At 53.3% G+C, this 10,990-nt stretch overlaps 4 protein-coding genes across 4 annotated transcripts; 1 reads left to right on the plus strand and 3 right to left on the minus strand.

The window, feature by feature from the left end:
- Positions 1-132: 132 nt before the first annotated feature.
- On the minus strand, positions 133-1,701 carry BKCO1_750001 (programmed cell death 6-interacting protein; the record flags this gene model as incomplete). Its single annotated transcript, XM_020278922.1, has 3 exons — positions 133-648; positions 1,266-1,528; positions 1,614-1,701. The coding sequence occupies 3 exons, from the start codon at positions 1,699-1,701 to the stop codon at positions 133-135; spliced, it is 867 nt and encodes a 288-aa protein (XP_020125947.1).
- An 849-nt stretch (positions 1,702-2,550) lies between these two features.
- Positions 2,551-3,642, minus strand: BKCO1_750002 (pfs domain-containing protein; the record flags this gene model as incomplete). The annotated part of the gene is made up of 1 exon (XM_020278933.1): positions 2,551-3,642. The coding sequence occupies one exon, from the start codon at positions 3,640-3,642 to the stop codon at positions 2,551-2,553; it is 1,092 nt and encodes a 363-aa protein (XP_020125918.1).
- A 1,282-nt stretch (positions 3,643-4,924) lies between these two features.
- Positions 4,925-6,938, minus strand: BKCO1_750003 (uncharacterized protein; the record flags this gene model as incomplete). The annotated part of the gene is made up of 3 exons (XM_020278944.1): positions 4,925-4,951; positions 5,018-6,538; positions 6,591-6,938. 3 exons carry the CDS (start codon positions 6,936-6,938, stop codon positions 4,925-4,927), a joined length of 1,896 nt encoding a protein of 631 aa, XP_020125919.1.
- A 1,896-nt stretch (positions 6,939-8,834) lies between these two features.
- BKCO1_750004 (btb poz domain-containing protein) lies at positions 8,835-9,792 on the plus strand (the record flags this gene model as incomplete). The annotated part of the gene is made up of 2 exons (XM_020278955.1): positions 8,835-9,399; positions 9,452-9,792. The coding sequence occupies 2 exons, from the start codon at positions 8,835-8,837 to the stop codon at positions 9,790-9,792; spliced, it is 906 nt and encodes a 301-aa protein (XP_020125949.1).
- Between the last annotated feature and the right edge of the window lie 1,198 nt (positions 9,793-10,990).

Below are 10,990 nucleotides of genomic sequence, written 5' to 3' on the forward strand. Positions count from 1 at the left end.
CCCGCCTCAACCACCCACCAGCACCACCATCACTCCCACCTATCCACCACACCCTCCACCCCACCTCTCACACCTCATCCCCTATTAACATCCACCCCAGTACACCCTCGGCCGCGCCTTCTTCCAAGAAGCCTACCTCATCACCGACTGGACCTCTCGCACCTTCTCCCTCTCGCAGCGCACATGGAGCGACAACGCAACGCCGTCCATCGTCCCCATCCTTCCCAACACGAGCACCACTTCGTCGTCGTCATCGTCGTCATTGAGCGCCGGCGCCATCGCAGGCATAGTGCTAGGCGTCCTCGCGGCGGCAATGGCAGCGGCTGCGTGGTGGTGGCGGCGACGGCGGCGGCAGCGTGCCGGATTCGGTGGCGGCGGGGGAGGCGTTGCGGAGTTGGAGGGGGGTAGTGGGGCGGTGGAGCTGGGGGCGCCGGGGCGGACGGGGGAGGATGGCGATAAGAAGGTGCCGGTGCGGGAGGATGGGGTGGGGGTGCAGGAGTTGCCGGGGGAGATGCCACCGGCGGCGGCTGTGGTGCATGAGATGGATGCGGGGATGGTGGCGGAGATGCCGGGGACGCTGGGGACGCTGGAGAGGGATGCGGAGGGGAAGTAACGGTGGTGGGTGTCGTGGTTGTGGTAATCGTTCTTCTGCCTATGTGAGCTGTATGTCGTGTGAAGTGTTTAGTGAGGTTTGTGACTGTGCCGTTCCGGATCGCGTTCGTGCTGGTGTGGAGAGTTGTGCTTGGTCGACCACGAGACCTCGGACCTTCTGGACGACGAAGCTCTTAGCATGTATTTTGGTGAAGAGACTGTTGTTCGTGCTATATCTTGTTTTTCTGCTTTACCCTTTGGCGGAAAATCAGCCTTGTGGGCTCCGTATGCTCCGTTTCTGCCCTAATCGTTGGAAAAGTGCATATACACTTACATTAACAGGCCATACATCCATTCAGACCAAGTAGTTTGTTTTCATGGCCCGCAGGGTAGACAGGTGCAGGTGGGGGCGGGCAGAGTAGGAAAGTGCAGGTAGAAAATGCGGATGGGCATAGTGCGTTTCGTGCCTTAAATGACCCAATACGGTCATTCTCTGGGGCTACGACAAACGACTACATGGTAACAAACTAGAAAAAGAACAGCTTCCCTGCGTTCCCAGACTTTTCCTCAACACCCGACTCAACACCCGCCTCCCTCAACTTCTCCTTCAACCGATTCGCTACAGCTCTCGGATATTCTGGCGACGAGACCGCTGGGCCCTTTCCCTCGGCTACCAGCCGGCTGGTGATGGCGTTGTCCACTCTAAAGAACGGGACAGGAAGGGCACTCTCGGACCCGCAAGCGCCAACACATGCCTGGAAGAGCGTCTGGAAGGCTTCATCGCTGTAGCCGCCGCCGGTGACGACGGCGCGCGGGGCAAGCTGGAAATCGTTCGAGCCGACCTGGGTGTGGAGCGAGGCCGAGGGCGGCGGAGACCCGGATAGGATTTGAGGGACCTCCTTGGCGGATGCGGCGAGGTCGAAGCCAGCGTAAATGACTGGGCGGGAGAAATTGAAGAAAGTCAGACGAGACCGGTGGGTGCTTCTCGCAGGCAAATAAGGGCCGGGACTATGGAGGCGTACCGTTGAATTCGGGCAGCATGTTCGACCTCACCATGGTGGCCAATTGCTGCTTGGCGCCGCAAACGATGATGGGAACGGGGACAGACATGGCAGGATTGTCGCGGGGGCTGGGGGACGTTGTGATTCAAAATAAATATTCTGGAATATTATTTCTCGTCCTTCTTATATCATGTGTCTACTAGTGCTTATGCTTCGCATGCTCGGTAATCATCCGGATCATTCGGACGTGCCAAAAGCCGAACTACCGAGAGAAACATGACGTCATGCAGCCATATGAGCAGGACTGAGCTTCTCGTTTGCGTTATGAGCAAGTGGAGCTGAACAATTGATTCTAAGCGCACTAGATAGCGTCAGTCCTCCTGTGAGATCCTCCTAGAAGTCGGACTTGATTTTTAGATGCTTGGCTTTATCCGACCTGGGTCCGGAGGACGTCTGTCTGTTGATCCAGCAGTACATGAAGAACCTGAACATCGCCGCCTTCTGTATCCAGCGCGCTAAAGAACAGGATGGAGACCGGATCAATGAGCTCGCCCACCAAAAGATACATGCCGTTCACCATGCTCCTCGCCTCCAAGTACGCCTTCATATGTTCCGGCGGGTTCTTCGCCCATAGCTGACCCGGCTCGAGGTTCGTGTAGCCCAGCGCTCTGTCACTCGCGATGTACTCCGGCACCCGCTCACCCTCGCATGCGTCGATGAGAAGTTGAGCGTCGGGTTGTCGTCGCCTAGGTAGCAGCGCACGGCGGTGAACATGGGGTAGTGTTCTCAATCGGACGTCTTCCACTCAGTTAACCAAGACTAAAATATATACAAAGGCGCCGATGAAATCAAAATACGGGGAAATTACTAATACGGAAGACAAATGGAAGTTAAGATGAGCGTTATTTGACAAAGTCAAATGACAGTGATGCATTCTTTCCACAACCTCCAGTGGCTTTCAAGCGAGCTCGGGAGCTTCGATCAATTGAAGCAGCATCTTCGCGACTGCAGCTGCCGTTACAGCAGCATAAGCTTGCCACGTATCATTCTTGTGAGTGTCAGCGTAGTTGCTGATGCCTCGAATGACCAAGCATTGAAAGTCGTTCATGAGACCAGCCGCCTCCATTTCAAAACACAAACACTCTCCGACATCTTTCTGACGTAGTTGACTGACGACACTGTCTCTCACTTCCGCATTCTTGATGACTTTGTCTCCAGAAGCAATGAGGCCGTAGTGGATTTCCGGCGTCCATGATGAGTCTCGGTTTCCTCGTTCCACCGCTTTGTTTCGGTTGCAAAACTGACAATCTTTGAGCTCTTGCTGGGATGAATTGTCAGACCGTTGAAAAAGTCTAGATTTTGCGGCAGAGAAGCGCGACTTAGACAACTGGTGCTCGTATGAGGCTGGAAACAAGCAATCATTTTCCGGACCGGGACACGCGGGAGAGGGACCATCGTTGAATCTCGTGATCCCGGTACCCAACCTTTCCACTACCTGTCCGATGCTATGATCAAGATGAGATGGCACCATTCGTGCTTTGAAGACATTGAGCACAGTACGAAGCTCTCGTGGAGGAGGGCCCAGCGACCCCGTACGTTGGAAATAGCTGTTGCCATCTTTTGATTGCTCCTTGCCGAGATCGTATTGCACTACACCGGCGGCTGCGCCGGACGGGGCGCTGATGACAACATCTCCAAGTCGAACTTGATCCTTGGGTTTCTTGTTCGGATATGGTACACCTCCTCCAGTGCCTACGATGAGGAAGAACCGAATGGAAGGAATTGTTGTAAGCATAGCCATCGCAGTGGCTGCAGAGCTAACCTTTCCCGGCTCCTTCATTTGAACGATTGCGACATTGTGATTTGCAATACGACCCCAAGTATAGTTGTTCTGGTGTGCACCAGGCTGCGCGAGGTCGGATGGGGGGTCGTGTTCCTCGGCCAGTACCGCAATGGCCGCCGCCAGCTCATTGGGCAGAACTGTGATAATGCCTACTGTATAGGCACCATTATTCAATTGCTGGCGCGTGGGGATCTCGGAGCTCGACATGAAGCTATTTCGATTGGGGTGTTTTCTGGAGGAATGCTATCGAGGCTTTCCCCGTCAGCCAGAGTCCGGTGTTGGATTTCATGTTGGCTGGGAAACGAAGAGATCATTCCAGTAACCCTGGAATGACGAGATGGAAACTGGTTGCAATTCGAAAGTAGGGTAATGGCAATTGGGAAATACCACGCAAGAACGAAATGGGGGATGGGTTTGTAATCAAGGAGACTAACAGGAAAAGATTGGTGGTGCAATGCGTGAAGCGTGCGTTGAATTTTCTGATGAAGATTGAATCGAACAGGGAAAACAAGGCCGATGATTGAACGGGCAAAACTTGTTGATTAGAGAGACTGGGTAGGCAAATGAATAGCGAAGACTTGTTCAATCATTTATGCCCGGGATTGCATTTACATACGCGCCTCGATGGGCGCCTACCGTAGGCAGCAACCATTGCCTGGTTGCATTTTCGCGTACCTCTGGGCTGCGATTGGCTGTACCGGGGGCCAAGTAATCAACGAGAAATCCGACTTTGGCGACCGTGCTCCACTAATTGTATCGACTATGAGACAGGTCTTGCTTGCTGTGCCACACATGCAGATCCTGCCGTGTCAGACTCGCTCGTAAACTAGTGTTCCATAGCAGGTAGCTTCCCAGAGTGGACACGCCATATGAAGCATGGAGAGAAGGTTTATGGCGGTAAAGCGTGCGTTGATTCTACCCCGTGCTTGGGAGGGCGCTTAGAGAAAATCGTATCGTTGCCACTTTTGAACCGAAGCGCTCGTCAAGCGGGTTAAATCACAATAGCATCGCTTGGACGACCAATCGAAGTGGGGAGGCCAATCGCGGGCGCGATCCTTCCCGCCTATCCCTTCCCTTGTCGACAGACGGATTCTCTCCAGACAGCCATAGAATATTGAGGCGGTTATCGCGGCTCGTTGGTCTTTCATCCCACTTAGCCGCCGAGGCATCATGCTTTTTTAAGTTTGGAGTGCTTTGCGTCGCGATAACCGCTCACAATACCCCTACAGACGCAGGGGTCTTTGGCCTTTGCCGACAGAGGCTGTGTACAGCCACTCCGCCACCTTGCGAGTCGGTGACGCTAGTCCACACAAGGCAGGAGCGTGGCTGACAGTATGAGGCTATAGTGAGGACACCATGCACCGATGTCGTAACCAGCAATGCAGTGGCGGATAATTCGTAGGTTACGCAATACGACGACTTTGGCCACGCTTTTTCCCACCATCCCTTCCACGACACCGACACAAGAAACCCTCGACCTCTCCCCACCTCAATGCTCGCAAAAGTTGAAAACCCTCTATCGCACCACGCACACGTTAGCAAAACCCCAGCATCACACAAACACACACACACAAACACTCACCTCCTTGACCACCCCTTCCAACTCCTTCCCCAACCTCCCCCTCTCCGCCATCACTTCCTCCCTCACCTTAACCGCCTCCTCCCACCCCCACCCCGCATTCCATTCCTCCCCCTCGCCCAGGTACCCGACCACCTCCCTCCACACCGCCTCGGGCAAATCCCTCAACCTCGCCACACTCTCCCTTACCTCCCTCACCCACCAGTCCCTCCGCTGCGGCGGCACATTCGCACTCGACAAGACGCGCTGTCTCGGGTCGACGAGAAACATCGCAAGGATCTTCCTCCAGCCCGGACGCGTAGGATCAGCGAGCTGAAACGCGTCGACACGGTGCTGCAGGGTGTTGGGGAAAGCGAGGAGGCGGGCGGGGGGCGTGGCGACGCGGCCGAGGGGCTGGACAGCAGCGGCGGAGGGAGAGGTGGGGATGCCGTAGTAGGCGTGGAGGGAGGAGTGCTCGTATTGCGCGGGCTTCATGGCCATTTCTTCGATGTTGATGCCCTGCCGGAAGGCGAGGGATGAGGGCGTGGTGTTGTGGGCGTCGAGGTAGTACAGGGCGGTGGCGCAGATGCGCTCGTTGAGGGAGCCTTCGACGTGCCAGGTGCTGCCGCTGTAGGACGGCTGCGATGGCGTGAGATGGATGGTGGCGAGCTTGAAGATTACTTGCAGGCCGTCGGTGGCGAAGTCGCGTTTTAGGTCGATGGGGTGGGCGCCGGGGCGGTTGAGGGTCGAGGCGAAGGGGGCGAAGGCGGAGGGCTCGATGGGCTTGAGCACGCGGTTGGCTTTCCACCAGCGGTCGTATTCGGCTTCGAGGCTGTGGTCGCAGGCCCAGATTCTGTCTTGGCGGGGCGACCAGTCTTCGTCGCCGGGGAGTTGGCTGTCGGGGTGGTTTGTGCGTTGAGGGAATATGGGGACCTCCCAGTTGTCATCGTTCAGTTCCCCCGGGTGGATGCGGGTACGGTCGTGGAACCACGACAGACTTTCGTTCCAGAGAGGAACGGCCTTGTCTACGAATTGCTCGAGGGTAGTATAGAGATGGGCATGGTCTTGTGGATGGAGGTTGTTGATGTAGCTCGCGATTTTTGCGTGGCCGTCGGGTGTGAAGTCGATCTGCGCCGGCAGCCATTGGAAGTTGCCCCACGCCGGCAAATCCCAAGATTCATCCGTCCATTCGTCGATTATTTCAAAGTCATCGGTGTCATGCGCTGGAATCACCTCACCTTTTCCGATATACTTGGCACAGTCGTTCAGAGGGACACGCCCGCTGGGAAGCGCCCGCGTACGGCCAAAGACCACGGGATACAGCGAAGGATGGACCAGATCCAGGACCATCTTGTTTGAGCCGGGATGCCAATCCTTGAGAGGTTTTGGGACATCCTCCAACGGCCGAACATGTTCAATCAGGGCCTGCCTTAGAGTTTCGGGCACGGCGACATCAGACTTCATCACGGCGACTTCGACGTCCAGAACCGCGACCAGTCCTTTGTCTTGGTGCACCAGCGCTTTCTCCCGGAGTTCGAGGATGCACTAAGATGTCAATAAAAACTCAACTGCCTTGTACATCTCATCATTGACCTACATGATCGAACATCTGCTTGGAAAGATAAACATCCTTGATCTCATCATCGTAGCGCGTTGCTTCCATTTGCCATTTGGACACAATGGACTCGTCGAAGACTTTGCGATCCCATTCAGGCTTGTCTGAGATTTTGTTGACAAAATCCAGCATCCGTCGCTCCCGCAGCGTAATGCCATTACTAGCACCGAGCTCGAGAATGGCGTGAGGAAAGCGCTGTTTGTTGTCCTCTCGGCTCCATGGCGGCAGTTCGTCGAGAGGTAAGCCAAACCCTGGTAGAAAAACGTCTTGGCCAGGAAGCACGGAAGGCTCTGGAGTACTTGGGTCGTAACTTTCAAATGTCAATTCCATGTTTGGGATGTGCAGTCAAAATTTTACGGTCGAGTGCGGGGACATTGTATCTTAAGTCACCAAGGCTTGTGAGAGATGACGCAACCGGGGCCGAGCTAGACCAAAGAGCGTTAATTGAAAAGCCACTAATTTAGGCAGAACAGACGCTATCACAATTGGGGCGATCTCAACTCAGCTATGATTCGCCAACTCTCTTTGTTTTCATCGAATCATCAAACATTGACTTTTTAACAACTCGGTAGGAGCGGACAGCCCTCGTACTTAGGAGAAGTTGATGCGCGACGCTACATCTCCTAGAAGCTACATATCATATATTTCTCTCACGAGTATCTTTCTCTCAAGTATTGCCACTCTCCCCTATAGGCCCATAACTACCATATCGTGCGTCATCCGAGCTCGGTCCAGACGGATTTGGACGAAAAGATTTGTGAAAGTTGTAGCTCATACGTCCCGTATACATCGCTATAACAACCAAGATCTAGAGCTGCTAGCTTATTCGAAATCGGCATCTTTGTGAAGCAAAAATCACCATTTGACATTCACCTTAGTAGATTAGATGAGTATGATGCAACCGCAATCCTCCATGACGCTACCGCCTCGACTCAGTAGGCAGAAAAACGTCGAAAGCTTTTGTCGGTCGGGGTGATCACAGCCGGGTGTAGGAAGTGAAGCTGATAGCTGGATGATCTATTGAACACTGCTACTACATGAGGTTTATATACGCGCGAAGAAAGGGACAATAAGGGTCCTGATCATGATGATACGTTGCTGAATGAGACCCTTGTGGGTCTGATGATGAAAATCTTCCTCAACGAGGGTCATCTGCATGATGATGAGGTCCAACAGCTTTACTTACCTGGTCGAAGCTCTGTTGCACTACGTGACGCAATCACCGAAGCCTCTGCATCCCTTATGCCTAGCCGTTATCAAACTCAGCCCGGTAGCCGCAACCCCATATCATCTACCTACATTTGCTGGCGCAGCACATACCTACTCTCCCACTTTTGCCGCTGTACCGGCCAGGCTAGCTGGCAGCTCGTGTTCCAGCTCAGCGGTAAGGGCCGCAGTGCCCCTTCGTGGCCTGAGAACGCAGCCGCCGTCAGCAAGGATGAGACAAATGGATGCACACAGCGTGGGAACCTTCCTAAGACTACGTTAGCGAGATATCCCCTTGCGAAACTAATGGCCTCGGCACCGACGACAAGACGACGGTGGGTGAGGGTGCGGCCGCTGTGTTTCAGTGTGGTCGCGCGGGCCCGGAAAAGGCCGATGTGCAGATTTTCTTGACTGATAGCTTCCGGTCCCGAGAGCAGGCTTCATGCGAAAAAGTAGTCGCTGTCTGTGAGCATCGACATGCGGTGATATTTTGTCTCGCTAGTGATTACGTGACATTTGTGCGCCGGCTTGAGTGAATGCGAACGGTAGTCCGGCCCGAGACGCAAGGGAGCGCTCATTGCAGACCATGCAGTGGGGTATCATCGAGGGATAGACTAAGCATGAAAGAAGGGGGTAGAAAGAAAGAAATGGAGAGTGAGAGTGCGAAGGAATGAAGGAAGTAGATGTGTCAGTCGGTTGATCACAGCCGAGTGCAGAAGAGAAGATGAATGACTGGATGATTTATCAAACGCTGCTACTACATAGGTGAACGAAGAAAGAGGTACCCAACAAGGGTATTGTTCATGATAACACGTTGCTGAATGAGACCCTGTTGGGTTGGTGATGACGATCATCCTCAACGTGATGATTATACATGATGGTGAGGTCCAACAAGATGACATAGACAGGGCGTCTAGCAGGGAAAGTAAGCGCCAAAAACAGTTAATACATAAATCACTATATCTCGATGACTACCAACGTAGTCTCATACCATCTTTGATCTGCTCAATCGCATGAACCATGACAAGCACAGACCCGGATTCGAACGTGGAAGCGGTTCACGAGATATATCCAGATGGCGACATTTTACTCGTCTGTGGCCCGAATAAGGTGGTGCTCCTGATCCACTCCATCTTCTTGACGAATGCGTCCAAAGTGTTTGCTGCCATGCTCAATGGCAACTTTCGCGAGGGGCAACCGCAAGCCAACGGTGGCCGTCGGACCATTCCTTTGCCCGAGGACGACCCTTTTGCGATGGAATGCATTTGCGCCTCCCTCCATTCTCGGAACGAAAGACTGCCGAATTCGATGACACCAAAGCAGTTGCTAGCAATTGCCTATGCAGCCGACAAGTACGACCTTGTGTCTTCCTTGAGAATCATCTCATCGCATTGGTTCTCGGCGAACAAGGCAACTCAGTCTTCCTTCCACATTGAAGACTTCTGGAGTACAATGGCTGCCGCCTACATCCTAAAAGATGACGACTTTTTCCGTAGCACCACTGCTACCATCGTTTTAAACCACGACCAGTCTTTCCTTGGCCTTGACCAACTAGCCGGGAATATCGTGCCATCAGAAATCACACGTATGTCCCTGTCACCCAGACCGTGGAAAATGTCGCTAAACAGTGCTCGCAGTCAGCCTAGAGGAGAAACGCAACAGTGTCCGTCTAGCCCTCATGCAGCTATTGTATAGACAAGCATACATAACCCCGAACGACTGTTCCTGCATGGAGTCGAGCAGGTGCACCTGCGGATGGAACGCCCAGCATTGCTACGAATACATGCAAAAGCTGGGTTCTACTGAATTGCTTCCGGAGAAGATTTCCAGAACCGCTTTACATTCGGTCTTTACGACAATGGCGTTGATGCATCAGAAGTTCAATTTGGGGTTGTACTTTGTCACCAAGCTGGACGAATTGTTGAAATCTTGTGGTATTTCTCTTGATGCTTTTGAACAGGCTGAAGGGTATTTGTAGGGTTACGCGTAACCGAGAAACAATGCAGATCCAATCAGACGTTGGTCTATCTTATGAAAGTGCTTGCTCACGCGGCCAGAGTCTGCATTTATGAGGATTGATGCAGATTGAGCATTCATTCCCTCCCAGGCGTTACTTGGTGGGACTTACTTGCGCTCACTCTAAATTTTGGGTGCGACTTCCCAGCCTACTCCAGAGACCCTGCCCCGCATCTGTCCTACTAGCGGTGCAGACGACGACATGATAACCCGGGGAGTCTGGTAAGATCGACCAGGTGCGCTTCAGAGCTTGTCCAATACAAAAGTCTTCCTGAGTATCGTGGACCACGCCAGCACCGGGCGAGGTGATAGGCTGACAGCAGCGGAGGAGAAAATACACACAAAGTTCTTGACGGACGGGTGACTTGGTGAGCCATTCAAGGCGTTGGTGAGCCCGGCTACGATGTCTGGTATCATCTTGTTGGTTTGATTCGTTGCTCATCACCACTCCCATATGGACAATGGCGGTCACGTGTGGATTGAAGTCAGATGGGTCAGTTGTGGATCGGGTCGAGAAATGGACAGCCATATCATTCGTTGCGCTGTGGAATGCGTTCACGGCGACCATGTTAAGGGCTTGAAAGAGCTCAAATCTGTTGTGTCCGTTGACGTTGTCGAACTGGTCTCGCGGCCTTCGGTTCTGTTCCATGTTGCGCACAGCTCATCGCACGCGGTAACCCACTGACAGCCATTCACTTGCGACATGGCTCGCCAAGTAACCGTTGACTCCAGTGAGAAGCACGAGGTATCCTAGCGATAAGGTAGTTCTCGAATCCATTCCCTTTGGTTGGACCTCAGTGACAGTACTTCGGTGGAGCTGGTTAAGTCTGGTTCACGACGGCCGCGAACAGTTGTTTCACCATCTTAGCGCTGGCCAGCCGCATTCATTACTGTTTATGCCGCCCTAGGCATGCATAAAAGCTTACTAACGACGGTCGGGTAGAGCATTGGATAATGCACTGCAGGGGCAGTCGGCCCAAGCTCATTGGTCAACCCAGCGGAATTACTCGCTGATGAATGGTTTAATCTACTCACTGATGTTTGCAGTTTTGTAACTGTGTTTCATAGAGCAGAGAAAATGTATGCACTAAGCTCTGGATAATGTATAGCGTAAATTATCCAAAGACGGACTGCCCCACTGCCTACACGCAGTCGGTACC

Source organism: Diplodia corticola (genome assembly GCF_001883845.1).
Source record: "Diplodia corticola strain CBS 112549 chromosome Unknown scaffold75, whole genome shotgun sequence".
NCBI classification, from domain to species: domain Eukaryota; kingdom Fungi; phylum Ascomycota; class Dothideomycetes; order Botryosphaeriales; family Botryosphaeriaceae; genus Diplodia; species Diplodia corticola.